At 34.0% G+C, this 15,330-nt stretch overlaps 1 protein-coding gene across 1 annotated transcript; it reads left to right on the forward strand.

The window, feature by feature from the left end:
• The first annotated feature begins 3,426 nt into the window (after window positions 1–3,426).
• Window positions 3,427–13,784, forward strand: LOC132740176 (large ribosomal subunit protein mL65-like). Its single transcript, XM_060728035.1, has 4 exons — window positions 3,427–4,244; window positions 4,755–4,869; window positions 6,949–7,122; window positions 13,119–13,784. The coding sequence occupies exons 1-4, from the start codon at window positions 3,447–3,449 to the stop codon at window positions 13,496–13,498; spliced, it is 1,467 nt and encodes a 488-aa protein (XP_060584018.1). The 5' UTR covers window positions 3,427–3,446; the 3' UTR covers window positions 13,499–13,784.
• The last annotated feature ends 1,546 nt before the right edge of the window (window positions 13,785–15,330 follow it).

Here is a 15,330-nt window from a genome sequence, read left to right on the forward strand (position 1 = left end):
AGATAGCAAACAGAACACCGCAGACGGCATTCAAAGTGTAATATCTATGAATTCACTCTCTCATCCATTTCTAAAAGAGGTCGTTCAGGGGCCAGGTAAACCACCAAATGTGATATTATACACGGATACTCAATTGTTGCACTTTAAAAAAGCTTGTAAGAATTCTGTTGTTGGAATAGACAGAACATTTAACTTAGGTCCTTGTTATGTAACAAGTTTTGTTTATCAAGATAAAAACTTGATTAGAAAAAGCAAAGACACGTCTCCTATTCTGTTAGGCCCTATATATCTTCATTGGGACGGGTCATTCTTAACATACCAACGGTTCTTCAGCCACGTCTCAGCTGTGTTAAATACCTCTATTTCAGAAACTGAGTTAGGACTTAATGACTTTGTCATTGGCACGGATGAAGAAAAGGCATTAGTTAATGCTGTCAAATCTAGCTTTCCGACCTCAAGAATAACGCTTTGTAAACTAAATCAAAATTGGACTCCACAAAAAATGCCAAATTTGATAGAAAAATTACATACGGAAATTAAGTTACAAGAGGCATTAATTAAAGGCGCACTTTACGGTCACGGGGACTACGAACTGGCGCCGTGCGCCTCTTCTTTAAGAATTTCATTAGCAGCCTGGCAATCCAAAACAGAAGAGCAGAAAACTCACTTATTAGAGAAATTTATAAAATTTGGTGGTAAAAAAAAAACAATTCCGTACATAAAATCTTCAGACTCTAATTTGATCATTCCAAAAACAAATGCTACCGCCAAAAAGCCAGGTCAAAAGAAGCGAATAAGAAACGCTAAGACACATTCGGTCAAAAGAGTGCGTACGCAGTGAAGAATTGATACAGACCCGTAGGTTTGGCACAAATAAAAAAAAGTATTAAAAGAAAATAAATAATTAAAATAGAGTTAAATTATCCTTACCCCATCAGCGGTGTGCTTATGTCGTTGCTTTAGCATTGATACAGACCGGGAAGGTTTGGCACTGGATGATGGGGCGAAACAATTAAAAAACTTTATAACATTTTAACTATTAGGCTATTATATATAAATTTTAACTATTTTGCTATTAAATATAAATTTTAGGACTATATAATAAATAAATAAATTAACTGTATATTCATTAAATTACAAGTGGGTCAATGAATTGATAAAAGTCTAATTCTTAAAAGTAAATTAAAAAAAAAAAAAAAAAAAAAAGGGCCATGTAAGAGTTCCTCCACGTGGTGTGGCCTGGATACAGATGAGCATATGAAAACATATATTAAACATCTGTAACTGAACGCTCTTAAAACGATTATATTAACTGCGAGTCAGTAAATATAATCTCCTATACTGGACGCTAACTTTCTTCCGGGCGCTTTGTTAGAGCGACATGAAATTACACGGGTAAACGTCAGTTATATAAATAGAAAAAAAAGATAAGTAAGATTATTTTTTCTACCACAAATACCTTAATACATAATAATATACATTATTAACAATAAAAATAACCCTTCTGACTGTTTAAATTAACAATAATGCTTCGGGACGCTTCATGACATTTCGGGACGCTAAATTTCTTTGGGACGCTTTGTTAACGCAACATCGGAAACGTCAGTTTTCGCGCTGTATAATAATATTTTGTGGATGAAATGTTTATTTCCTTCTTTATGTCACTTACACATTTCGTAAAAGAACTTAATTGTGATTTATCTTTGCTTAGATAAAAATAAAAACCATGATTACGTTTCGGGACGCTATGTTAGTCAGTTAGCAACTTGAACTATGCGTGGATAGATGTACGATTTCGGGCGCTATAAAGATAATTTTATGTATGGAAAACATTTTTCTTATTATTTTTACTTACATAACTATTTCATTAACTAAAATTACGAAGTATTTCAAAATAATTTTGGTTTAGATAAACATTAAACCTTCCGGACGCTTTGTCGGTATACGGTGGTTTTTGAGCAAGTGAACTGGAGTCGAAGGTATGTTAGTTTTTTTTATATAAATAGAAAAAAATGATAAGTAAGATTATTTTTTTCTACCACAAATACCTCAATACATAATAATATACATTATTTACAATAAATATAACCATTCTGACTGTTTAAATAAAGATTAATGCTTCGGGACGCTTCATGACATTTCGGGACGCTAAATTCTTCGGGACGCTTTGTTAGCGCACCATGGGAAAAATCAGTTTTCGCGCTGTAAAATAATATTTTGTGGATGAAATGTTTATTCCCTTTTAATGTCACTTACACATATCATAAAAGAACTTAATTACGATTTATCTTTGCTTAGATAAAAATAAAAACCATGATTACGTTTCGGGACGCTATGTTAGTCAGTTAGCAACTTGAACTATGCGTGGATAGATGTACGATTTCGGGCGCTATAAAGATAATTTTATGTATGGAAAACATTTTTCTCGCTATTGTTACTTACATAACTATTTCATTAACTAAAATTACGAAGTATTTCAAAATAATTTTGGTTCAGATAAACATTAAACCTTCCGGACGCTTTGTCGGTATACGGTGGTTTTTGAGCAAGTGAACTTGAGCCGAAGCACGGATTTATATTACATGTAATATAAATCCGTGGCCGAAGGTATGTTTGTTTTTTATATAAATAGAAAAAAATGATAAGTAAGATTATTTTTTTCTACCATAAATACCTCAATACATAATAATATACATTATTTACAATAAATATAACCCTTCTGACTGTTTAAATTAACAATAATGCTTCGGGACGCTTCATGACATTTCGGGACGCTTAATTTCTTCGGGACGCTTTGTTAACGCAACATCGGAAACGTCAGTTTTCGCGCTGTATAATAATATTTTGTGGATGAAATGTATTCCTTCTTTATGTCACTTACACATTTCGTAAAAGAACTTAATTACGATTTATCTTTGCTTAGATAAAAATTAAAACCATGAATACGTTTCGGGACGCTATGTTAGTCAGTACGCAACTTGAACTATGCGTGGATAGATGTACGATTTCGGGCGCTATAAAGATAATTTTATGTATGGAAAACATTTTTCTTATTATTTTTACTTACATAACTATTTCATTAACTAAAATTACGAAGTATTTCAAAATAATTTTGGTTTAGATAAACATTAAACCTTCCGGACGCTTTGTCGGTATACGGTGGTTTTTGAGCAAGTGAACTGGAGTCGAAGGTATGTTAGTTTTTTTTATATAAATAGAAAAAATGATAAGTAAGAATATTTTTTTCTACCATAAATACCTCAGTACATAATAATATAGCTCATTTACAATAAATATAACCCTTCTGGCTGTTTAAATTAACAATAATGCTTCGGGACGCTTCAGGACGCTTCGGGACGCTAAAATCCTTCGGGACGCTTTTTAGTGAGACCGGATACCGGAATTTACCATTTACCTATACAGGAATTATCAAGTCCAAAACCAAGATGGCAGCGCTCATGTGCCGAAAGTCAAATATTTTCAAAACAATTCGATTTGCTCAGCTCGGAAATTTACGAAACACACAGTCAGTTGCTGTTCAAGATCAATATGACGAAGATGCACATTATCCACCAATCAAACCTAAATTTCCTCCTGGTAGCTGGGGAGAAATGGAGCCCCTCTTTGCCTGGTTCTGGGAAAACGATCGTGAGAAGATTTCAGCTTTCAGAAATGTCAAAGATAAAGTTGATTATATAACTAAAGGCGATCATAAAGTATGGAAATACAATAGCCTTGACACAACCCCAGACATGCTTGAATATCAGCGTAAAATAACAAAAACTTACATGATTCGTGGTTCATTACCTGCCTTATATGATGATCTTTCTTTTGATGATCATTTTGATGACAGTTTGTTGAAAAAAATAATTTCAGAATCAATAATTCAAGAATTAGAACTAAACAGAGAAAGGTTTAAGAAGCATGCTATATTAAGAGATCATAATAGACCACATCGGTTAGTACATAGATACGATTATGAGCATTCAAATGTTCTGTCATTGAATTGGTTTTCAAATTTGCTTGGAGTACTAAGTGCCAGAAGGAAAGATATTTTTGATAGTCATGTTGATACTGATGTTAAAATCTCTGCTTGTTGGTCTCGTCATGGCGTTCTCAGAAAGATGCCAAGAAGAAAACCGAGAATTGCAAAAGGAAAAGAATACTTGAGGCAGAATAACAGCGAGTTTTATGGAGAACATACAGTGGACTTCCAATTAAGGAAAAGCAAACCATTACCAGAGGTAAGACTAAGAAAGAAATTCTGGACATTTATATGAAAGTAGGCAAAGCCTTTGAACACTTTTACAGGGAAGTCAGATTAAAATTTTCTGTTCATAAATTAATTTATATGTGTCATTTGGTATTTACATGCAGTGTTTCCATTTTTAATTGGAACACCTCAACATTATTTCTTAGCCCAAATGTTGTGATTGTTATCTTTTCCGAATTCTCCGGTGATTTAGCATCATTAAGTTACATGTACATTCAAAATGGTGGTGCTTATCATTATGTACAGCAAATAATACTAAGAATTTAAAGAGAATTTTTTTTTATTTGAATTTTTTTCCTTTTAAATATGTATAGTTTATAGGCCTGCAAAACATGATAATATTGAAAAGGTTCATTTCTTTTATAATTAATTATATGAGTTAAACGGGTTTCTAGAAAAAGAAAGGTAAGTAGTTTGATCATGAACAACATTATTAAGAGAATAGACCTGTACATTTTGTAAATATAATTTTTATTTGCAGTTTGTTCCAACTGATGATGAAATATGCCACAACTTAAAGTACTCAAGTATGGAAGATTACAATCCGAGAGTACTTGGTCAGTTCAGAGGACTTGTTGATCGTAAATTCAGACCAGGTTAAATTTACTAATTTTCATCATCAAAATAACATATTTATATACTGTACATATTATGTATCAATAATATTCATAACATTACATGAAGCTCATAAATATGACATGGTTTAAATTTTTACAATTAAATTAACAGTCTTTATTCTTTAAAAAGGCATTTAAATCTTGGAATCCTTAAAATATAGAATATTCAGAATTGAATGAGTGTCAGCATAAGTTCAAAACTAAATTTATTGAGTATATTTATTGAGCCTCTGACAAGCATAATAGTTAATACTGTTTTATTCAACAAGTTCATTAGATTTAGTATTAAACCTACACAAATTTAATATTCTAATTGTCACATATCCAAAATAGGAATAGTTTACTGTCAAAAAGTCATTTTTTATAGCATGTATGGCAGGTGATATAAATGTTTCAAAGTTCCTTTGGCCTGTTTATCCTTCTGGTTAAAGAATTTCCTTGGTCATCCTTCCATTTCCACATTTTTGTGAAGAGCATAAATCAGAAAGTTCTTGGGGTATCAACTTGAAAATGGATAGATTTCATTGACTGTCCTCTTTATAGAACTTTTCTACTGTTTGATAAGAAAGTTTGCACTACTTGTTTTACAAGGGCAAAAAGAATCAATTTATTATACCCCCGCACAATGAAGTTGTAAGGGGGGTATACTGGAATCAGCTTGTCCGTCCAGACGTCTCCCCCTCAGTATTTCCTTGTCCGCCCAATAACTTGAGATTCCTTTGGCCCACAGTCTTCATATTTGGCATGGAGGTTAGTCATGATAAGAAGATGACGTTTATTGATTTTGAGGTCACTGGGTCAAAGGTCAAGGTCACAGGGGCCTTGACTTTAAAAAAAACTTGTCCGCCCAATAACTTAAGATTCCTTTGACCCACAGTATTCATATTTGGCATGGAGGTAAGTCATGATTAGTAAATGACCCCTATTGATTTTGAGGTCACTGGGTCAAAGGTCAGTCACAGGGACCTTGCCTAAAAAAAGCTTGTCTGCCAAATAACTTGAGATTCCTATGACCCACAGTCTTCATATTTGGCATGGAGGTTAGTCATGATTAGTAGATGACCCCTATTGATTTTGAGGTCACTGGGTCAAAGGTCAAGGTCACAGGGGCCTTGACTAAAAACAGTTTGTCTGCCCAATAACTTGAGATTCCTTTGACCCACAGTCTTCATATTTGACATGGAGGTAACTCATGATTAGAAGATGGCCCCTATTGATTTAGAGGTCACTGGGTCAAAGGGTCAAGGTCACAGGGGCCTTGACTAAAAAAAAGGTGTCCGCCCAATAACTTGAGATTCCTTTGACCCACAGTCTTCATATTTGACATGGAGGTTAGTCATGATAAGTTGATGACCCCTATTGATTTTGAGGTTACTGGGTCAAAGTCAATGTCACAGAGGCCTTGACAAAAAAAGCTTGTCTGGTCAGTAACTTGAGATTCCTTTGACCCACAGTCTTCATATTTGGCATGGAGGTAAGTCATGATTAGTAGATGACCCCTATTGATTTTGAGGTCACTGGGTCAAAAGTCAAGGTCACAGGGGCCTTGACTAAAAACAGCTTGTCCGCCCAATAACTTGAGATTCCTTTGACCCACAGTCTTCATATTTGGCATGGAGGTTAGTCATGATTAGTAGATGACCTCTTTTGATTTTGAGGTCACCGGGTCAAAGGTCAAGGTCACAGGGATTTTTACTATAATAAGCTTGTCTGCTCAAATGCTTATGAATACCTGTCCGCAGTGTATTGATTTTGACATTTTCACATTTGAAGCATGGAAAATACATAACTAAGCAATGCACTGGCTTAGTAACCTCAGATTTGGCAGGGAGGTTGTCCTTGAGCTCTAAATGGCCACTGTTGATTCTGACAAAGTGGTATGCGGGGGTATTCACGCCATGACAGTGGCAGTTCTTGTTTTACAATAGGTAAATGACATCCAAAGCTTTAAGGCATCAGTTTCTTTTTATCTTATATTGTGATAAGGGTTACTATTATATTATGTCTAATTATGAATAAATGCCAACAGATTAAAATTCATCTATCATTTACATGCAGGGTACAACATTGGTTCAACAAATGAATTCAACCACTTGAGTTTTATTTCCTTGAAAAATCCAAAATTGAAACGCATAGAAATCACTTGTGGTGAATCATATGGGAGACAGGCAAACTATGGCTATGCAATGAGCACTGGCTTTCTGTCTACAGTGGCTCAAGCCCACATGCTAGGTAAGACAACCCTTAGAATATTGTTTTTAACATTCACCATATTTAATATCTTACATGTATATGTATGTGTCAAACTTTCAATCTGGACAAAACTATTTTTAATAGGGAAAAATTCAAAATAAGTACTATCTGAACATTGAACGGTGCAGACTATAATCAGATGGCACTGCACATGTTAGGGTTATTTATGCCTAGATTTTTGATATGACAATAATAACATTATAATCCCAGAAACAAAGACTTTCTTGACTTTTTAAGAGACCATGGCTTGCTAAGAGACCTCCTTGACTTACTGTATATCAGGTTTTTTCACGATTATGGCAGTAATATAATTTTAGCGAATTTAATTTTAGCGATTTTACATGTTTCTTTTTCCGCATTTTTCTGCTGACAAAGAGAAAACACTCTTTTTTTTCCCGGAGATTTATTGTTTTCACAGGTAAAACATTGTTTTCAATTTTCTTATTGATGTATTGCATACAAGTATGTGGTAAACAGATAATTGCATATGTTGCATTAAAACTGCCTATGTTTGTATAACTACTTGCAAGGTGAGAATTATATCTGTTTGCTCACTGTGTTTTTAGCTCGACTATTCGCAGAATAATCGAGCTAATGCAGTCACCCATTTGTCGACGTCGGCGTCCCTGTGGTTAAGTTTTTGTATGTAAGCTGGTATCTCCATAACTACTGAAGGGAATGGATTGAAACTTCACACACTTGTTCTCTGTGATTATCTAAGATGATTGGCACAAGTCCCATAACTCTGAATTGTTTTATTTCATAATTATGCCCCTTTTTCGACTTAGAAAATCTTGGTTAAGTTTTTGTATGTAAGCTGGTATCTCCATAACTACTGAAGGGAATGGATTGAAACTTCACACACTTGTTCTCTGTGATTATCTAAGATGATTGGCACAAGTCCCATAACTCTGATTTGCTTTTTTTCATAATTATGCCCCTTTTTCGACTTAGAAATTCTTGGTTAAGTTTTTAGCTCGACTTTTCTATGAAAAGGGGAGCTATCCTACTCGCCCCGGCGTCGGCGTCGGCGTTGGCGTCACACCTTGGTTAAGTTTTTCGTACCACCCCACTTTATTTCAGAAGTATTACAAGTATGGCTTTGAAACTTACCATACTTGTTCACCATCATAACCTCCATCTACAGACAAGAGTACATAACTCTGTCAAGGTTTTTGACAGAATTATGGCCCTTTTTTGACTTAGAAAGTGTATTGAGCTTGGTTAAGTTTTTTGTACCACCTCACTTTATTTCAAAACCATTGGAGGTATTGCTTTGAAACTGACCATACTTGTTTACCATCACGACCTTCATCAACAGACAAGAGGACATAACTCTGTCAAGGTTTTTGACAGAATTATGCCCCTTTTTGACTTAGAAAATACATTGAATATGGGTAAAATCCACTTATTGCCTTAACCCTTTGAGATATTGCTTTGAAACTTTTAATGCTATTTCACATCATTACCCCCATCTGTACGCAAGAGAAGGTAACTCTGTCAAGGATTTGTTTTAAAAATTAAGGCCTTTTATCGACTTAGAATCTTGGTTAAGTTTTTAGTACCAGTCCACTTTTTGACTGAACTGTTTGAGATATTAATTTGAAAGTTGGAATACTTGTTTACAATCATGATTCCCAAACATGTCCAGGAGAAGGTAATTCTGTCAAAGATTTTATTTGAATTATGGCCCTTAACTGTCAATGTTTTGTATTATAGGCAAGCACTAAAAAACTTAAAAAATCTAAAAAAATTCATTCCTATCCACTTGTTCACTTTACCATAAATTATGTCATAATAAAATAATTCTTCACTAAATATCTTAATGCTCATGGCCATTGTTCACTTTAAAAATACAGAGATTCTTGTATTGCCTTTTACTGCAAAAACTTTTTTTATTGGCAAGCAATAAAAAAGTCGAGCGCGCTGTCTTACGGACAGCTCTTGTTGTATGTAAGCTGGTATCTCCATAACTTCTGAAGGGAATGGATTGAAACTTCACACACTTGTTCTCTGTGATTATCTAAGATGATTAGCACAAGTCCCATAACTCTGGTTTGCTTTTTTATGCCACCGCAGCATCTGTGATGCGGTGGCATATAGCAATTCACCTGTGTGTGTGTGTGTGTGTGTTTGTTTGTGTGTGTGTGTGTTATATAGATTATATAGTGAACTTAAAAAATCTTCTTGTGAAAAACCACTTGTCCAATTTCAACCAAACTTGGCAGGATTGATCCTTGGGTGCAGGGCTTCCAAAGTTGTTCAAAGAATTTCATTCCATGCAGAAATCTGGTTGCCAAGGCAACCAAAAGGAATTATAAGAATAAATTTAAAAAATCTTCTTATAAAGACCCAAAAGGCCTAGAGCTTAGATATTTTGCATAAGGCGTTGCCTGGTAGACCTCTACCAAGATTGTTCAAATTATAGCCCTGGGGTCAAAATCGGCCCCGCCCCGGGGGTCATTGGTTTTCACTATATGTACATATAGTAAAAACTTAAAATACCTTCTTGTAAAGACCCAAAAGGCCCAGAGCTTAGATATTTTGCATAAGGCATTGTCTTGTAGACCTTTACCAAGATTGTTCAAATTATAGCCCTGGGGTTAAAATCGGCCCCGCCCGGGGGTCATTGAATTTCACTATATGTACATATAGTAAAAACTTAAAATACCTTCTTGTAAAGACCCAAAAGGCCTAGAGCTTAGATATTTTGCATAAGGCATTGTGTAGTGAACCTCAAGCAAGATTTTTCAAATTATAGTCTGGGGTAAAAATCGGCCCGCCCCTGGGGTCATTGGTTTTCTTTATATGTATATTGTAAAAACTTACAGTAAAAACTTTAAAAAAATTTCTTCTAGCAATTGACAAATGCTAGAGGTTAGATATTTTGCATGAAGCATTGTGTAGTGAACCTCTAGCAAGATTGTTCAAATTATAGCCCTGGGGTCAAAATAGCCCCTGCCACGGGGGTCATTGATTTCCAATATATACATATAGTAAAAATTCAAAAAATCTTATTGTCTGAAGGTACAAGGCTTACAGCTTTAATATTTGTTAAATGATATCATCTATAGGTACTATACCAAAGTTGTTCAAATTTTGCCTCTAGTGTCAAAATTAGCCCCGCCACGGGGTCCATAGGTTTTCCTTATATGTGTATAGTAAAAACTTAAAAAATCATCTTCTCTAAATTTACAAAGGCTAGAGTTAAGATATTTTGCATGAAACATTGTGTAGTGAACCTCTAGCAAGATTGTACAAATTATAGACCTGGTGTCAAAATTGGCCCCACCCCCAGGGGTCATTGATTTTCACTATGTACATATAGTAAAAAGTTAAAAAATCTACTTGTCTGAAGGTACAAGGCTAAGAGCTTTAATATTTGGTATATAATATCATTTATGGGTCCTCTACTAAAGTTGTTTTAATTATGCCACTAGTGAAAAAATTGCCCTGCCCTAGAGGCGATAGTTTTCCTTATATGTATAAAGTAAAAACTTGAAAAATCTTCTTCTCTGAATTGACAAAGGCTAGAGGTTAAATTTATGGCATGAGACTTTGGGAAGTGAACCTCTACTAAGATTGTTCAAATTATAGCCCTGTGGTCAAAATTGGGTCCGCCCCGGGTTCATTGATTTTCATTATGTACATATAGTAAAAAAACAAACTATTTTTGTATGAAGGTATAAGGCATAGAGCTTTGATGTTTGCTATATAATATCATCTGTAGGTCCTCTACCAAAGTTGTTCAAATTTTTCCCCTGGTGTAAAAATCGGCCCTGCCTGGGGGCAGTGATTTTCATTAAGTACACATAATAAAAACAGTAAAATTAATAAAACAAATGTTTTCTGAATGGGAGAAAGCTACAGCAAGAGAATGCTAGCAGTTTATAGTAATACGTTGGTTTTGCATTGGTACCAGCTCATCCAGACAATAATATACGAGGTTAATAAAAGACTTGTTCTTCAACAGTATTTGTTCCTACACTTCTATTTAGTGTTGTATTAATGCGGTGGCATAGCATTTTCTCAAATGCAATCTTGTTTCATAATTATGCCCCTTTTTCGACTTAGAAATTCTTAGTTAAGTTTTTGTATGTAAGCTGTTATCTCCATAACTACTTAAGGGAATTGATTGAAACTTCACACACTTGTTCTCTGTGATTATCTAAGACGATTGGCACAAGTCCCATAACTCTGATTTGCTTTTTTACATAATTATGCCCCTTTTTCGACTTAGAAATTCTTGGTTAAGTTTTTGCGTGTAAGCTGGTATCTCCATAACTACTGAAGGGAATGGATTGAAACTTCACACACTTGTTCTCTGTGATTATCTAAGATAATTGGCACAAGTCCCATAACTCTGATTTGCTTTTTTACATAATTATGCCCGTTTTTTGTTTTAGAAATTCTTGGATAAGTTTTTGCATGTAAGCTGGTATCTCCATAACTACTGAAGGTAATGGATTGAAACTTCACACACTTGTTCTCTCTGATTATCTTAGATGATTGGCACAAGTCCCATAACTCGGATTTGCTTTTTAACATAATTATGCCCCTTTTTCGACTTAGAAATTTTTGGTTAAGTTTATGCGTGTAAGCTGGTATCTCCATAACTTCTGAAGGGAATGGATTGAAACTTCACACACTTGGTCTCTGTGATTATCTAAGGTGATTGGTACAAGTCCCATAACTCTGAATTGTTTTATTTCATAATTATGCCCCTTTTTCGACTTAGAAAATCTTGGTTAAGTTTTTGTATGTAAGCTTGTATCTCCATAACTACTGAAGGGAATGTATTGAAACTTGAAGAGTTTGTACCTTTTCGGACAATTTTATGTATTCATATAGGTAAGCATTATTATACTCAATGAAACACCCTTGTGACAAATTTTCGAATAGTCGAGCTTTACTGTCCTCCGACAGTTCTTGTTATGTACTTAAAAAACACTTAATGCTAAATATACATGATTATCGGGAATTGATAAAATTGATAAATTGATACCTATGTATCAAAATGTAAAATATAAATGACTGGTAAACTAAAGAAAAATCAAGTTCCAGAAACTTGCAAAATCTCTGTATTAAATTACAGGAAAATTTAGCAAATTATTTTTTCGCGATATTCAGTGCAAGCATATACATGTATAGCGCAAATAAGATACTCAAGAATAACCCCTGATATACGGAATTTGATAAATACCTCTACATGCTAATTTGTATCCTTGACTTGTATAGAACCCCTTGGCTTGTAAAGAGATGTCATTGACTTGTTAAGAGACGTTGATTTCAAAAGTGACCTTAGCTTGTAAAGTGACCTTGGCTTTTAAAGTGACCTTGGCTTGTAAAAAGACATCTTTAACTTGTGAAAATACTGCCTCAACTTGTAAAGAGACAGACCTTGGCTTGTTAGGAGACCTTGGCTTGCTTGTAAAGAGACATTGGCTTGCAAAAAGTCCTCCTCAACCTTTAAAAATCATTTAAAAAAAATATTGCTAGTAACTAGTAAGCAACTCATTTGGAGGTGGTTATAAGACTGGACAGTCTAGTCAGTCTGATGTAAGTAAAATATGTGAGGATAGGGTATCCTGAAAATGTGTGTAAAGTGCAGAGTAGCACTGCATGTTCAAGCATTATGTTTATCACTGTCAACAGGAGTCTTCATTGTTACATTTGTAACATGACTGAGACGGGGAGATATATCTCATTGATTCAAACTGTGACTCATTTGCAATTGTAAATAAGCAACCATTATCTAGGCTATGGAACTTACCGGTTTAATGCAGATAAAATAATGTTACTATATTGATATGAAATGATATGATAGCATGACTTAATATTACACTGCAATAAAGTGTTGTTCCATAGATACTCATATACCGTAAAATTTCATATATATAGATATTTGATATTAATTTAATTGAAATAAAATGTTTTTGACAAGATGATGCTCATACTTGCTTGTATCTTTGCAGGTTTTAACATGCACGAGGAGCTGACCTATCCATTTACAACTCAGACCATATTGACCGACGGTCAGAACTTCATATTGTCAGCATACCAGCTAAATACGTTACAGCTGTGGAAAGACGATAAAGCAAACACTCTTCAAAATGTCTGCTGGGCAACTGAAAGTGAAAAACTGTACGAGGAATATAAGGATGGGGAACTTGTAGGATTTAATGACAATCTATTGAAACAGATACTGAAGATGTTCTTGATTCAGCCTTGTGACAGGAATGGAATAGATCTCGCACCAAATCTGACAGATCACAAGCCCACACCCCTTGATATTCCTGGAAAAATTATTTATAGGACTGTAGAAGAAGATTTTAAGTATGATAAGGGTAGTTAAACTTTTTACTGTTGAATTTTGTTGAATGTACTTGCTGAGTTCCAAGATAATTACACTATTTAGCTGTTAGCTTGGTATATTTTATGTTTTTTAGGTTTAACAACAACAACATTCAAAACATTATATCATGTTAATTATTATACTATGTCATGTTCAGAGAATATGTTACCTGAGACGGTATTCATAACACAGTAATTTTGAAGTTTGTTTTAGATTTTTTGTAACAAATATTTGAGAAGATAAACTTGTGAGGATGATCATTATCAAATAATAAAATTACAAGCAAGATGTACGCGTAGTTTCTTAAGCCCATGTTGCCCTTTGTTCTGAATAGATTGTCTTAAGGGTCTTGTCCCGCGTTCAACCTAACAATTACGGAATTAATATATTAAAAGTCTTAAACTGAAAAACTGTTAAGAATCTAGTCTCGATCTTATGAATTGTCCCCTCTTCTTTAAACGAAAAAGAAGTGACTTGACTTTGAAGATACATTTTTAATAATTATTCATAATAAATACAAATATGTCAAAGCACCTTAAGTCAAGGAACAGCCAGTCATAATATTTGTCTCCACACACAAGCTAGAATACCTCCTAGAACTTTAATCATCTTTTTCTGTTGTGATACCATGTATAAGTACATATTTCTGCAAGCTTAATATTCTGGGATTTTTGTTAAAACAAGGGGGTCTTCAATTTCCACATACTTTATTTCTGTGGCCATATTAACTTGCAAAGACGCCTTTCACTTTGCCAGTTCTATGTCCATTGCTTAATAAAAATGATTAACGTCATGTTACAGTTTTTATTCACTTACATGCATTTAAAGTTCATTGATATTTCATTTAAAGGTAAGTATAACCAACTAACTGGTGAATTGTCATCATAACTTGATTGCTTATTAATTTTCTGTATAGCATGACTAACACTATTACTAGCTGACAATATTGTTCACATATTGTGTCTTATCACAGCAAGTATGTGAGAAAATCTTAACAATGAAAATCACACAAACTATGAAGAGGATTTTTTTAACTTCTAACTGAAATGATTTTTTAAGCAGCTATACACATCATCAGATAATGTTTATTTCAGTTTTAAAATGAAATGCAAAACAAATTTTCCTAAAATGTATGGAATATTGATTTTGGATCTAACAGCGTCCGCACATTACATCTATATGGAGTTGACCTAGTGTAATTTAAGTGCAAAGCCGTTAATACAATACAGCAATGTATTGTAGAATATCTCAGGTGAATATCTCAAGCTATTCAAAGCATCTAAGAAAAGCCAAGTTTCCTTACCTATATATCAGTGTTGGCATAACTTTTTACATGGTGAAAGTTTTGCTCGCAACTTTATGTGCAACTTAGTATCTCATGAACTGTCAAACTAGTTTGAAACTTCTCTCATGGTTTGGGATCTTAATTGTAGGTCACTGTCAAAGACCAATAACTCTAGCATGGATTTTCACAGCATTAGTGCTCTTTGTGACCTTGTAAAATTCTTTCTTTTAGCCTTAAGTACTTAAAATTTTCACATGAAACAACACATGTATATTTGGAATCATGCTTGTAACTTACTGTCCACAACACATAGCTGAAAGAAAAATCAGTGCTCAAGCTTAAATGGGCGACTAAATTACCCTTTATTCTGGATAAAGAATAATTAATTAACTGTATAACTCATTATTCCTGATTTCACTTTCAAAATTTAACATTTTCGGGGCTTAATTAGGCTAATAAATATTGGTAACTACTAGCCCTGATGGACTGTGGTCTTCTAGTCTTAATTCAAATAAAATAATATTTAACATTTATAAAGCATGTCACT

Source organism: Ruditapes philippinarum, unplaced genomic scaffold (genome assembly GCF_026571515.1).
Source record: "Ruditapes philippinarum isolate M1 unplaced genomic scaffold, ASM2657151v2 ctg10575_1_1_1_1, whole genome shotgun sequence".
NCBI classification, from domain to species: domain Eukaryota; kingdom Metazoa; phylum Mollusca; class Bivalvia; order Venerida; family Veneridae; genus Ruditapes; species Ruditapes philippinarum.

What these genes read in the sequence shown, in the direction of transcription:
- LOC132740176 (XM_060728035.1), top strand. Translation starts at nt 3,447, where the DNA reads ATGGCAGCGCTCATGTGCCGAAAGTCAAATATTTTCAAAACAATTCGA. An exon ending in AAAGCAAACCATTACCAGAG is followed by an intron (nt 4,245 to 4,754) that starts GTAAGACTAAGA and finishes TTTTATTTGCAG; the next exon opens with TTTGTTCCAACTGATGATGA. An exon ending in TGATCGTAAATTCAGACCAG is followed by an intron (nt 4,870 to 6,948) that starts GTTAAATTTACT and finishes ATTTACATGCAG; the next exon opens with GGTACAACATTGGTTCAACA.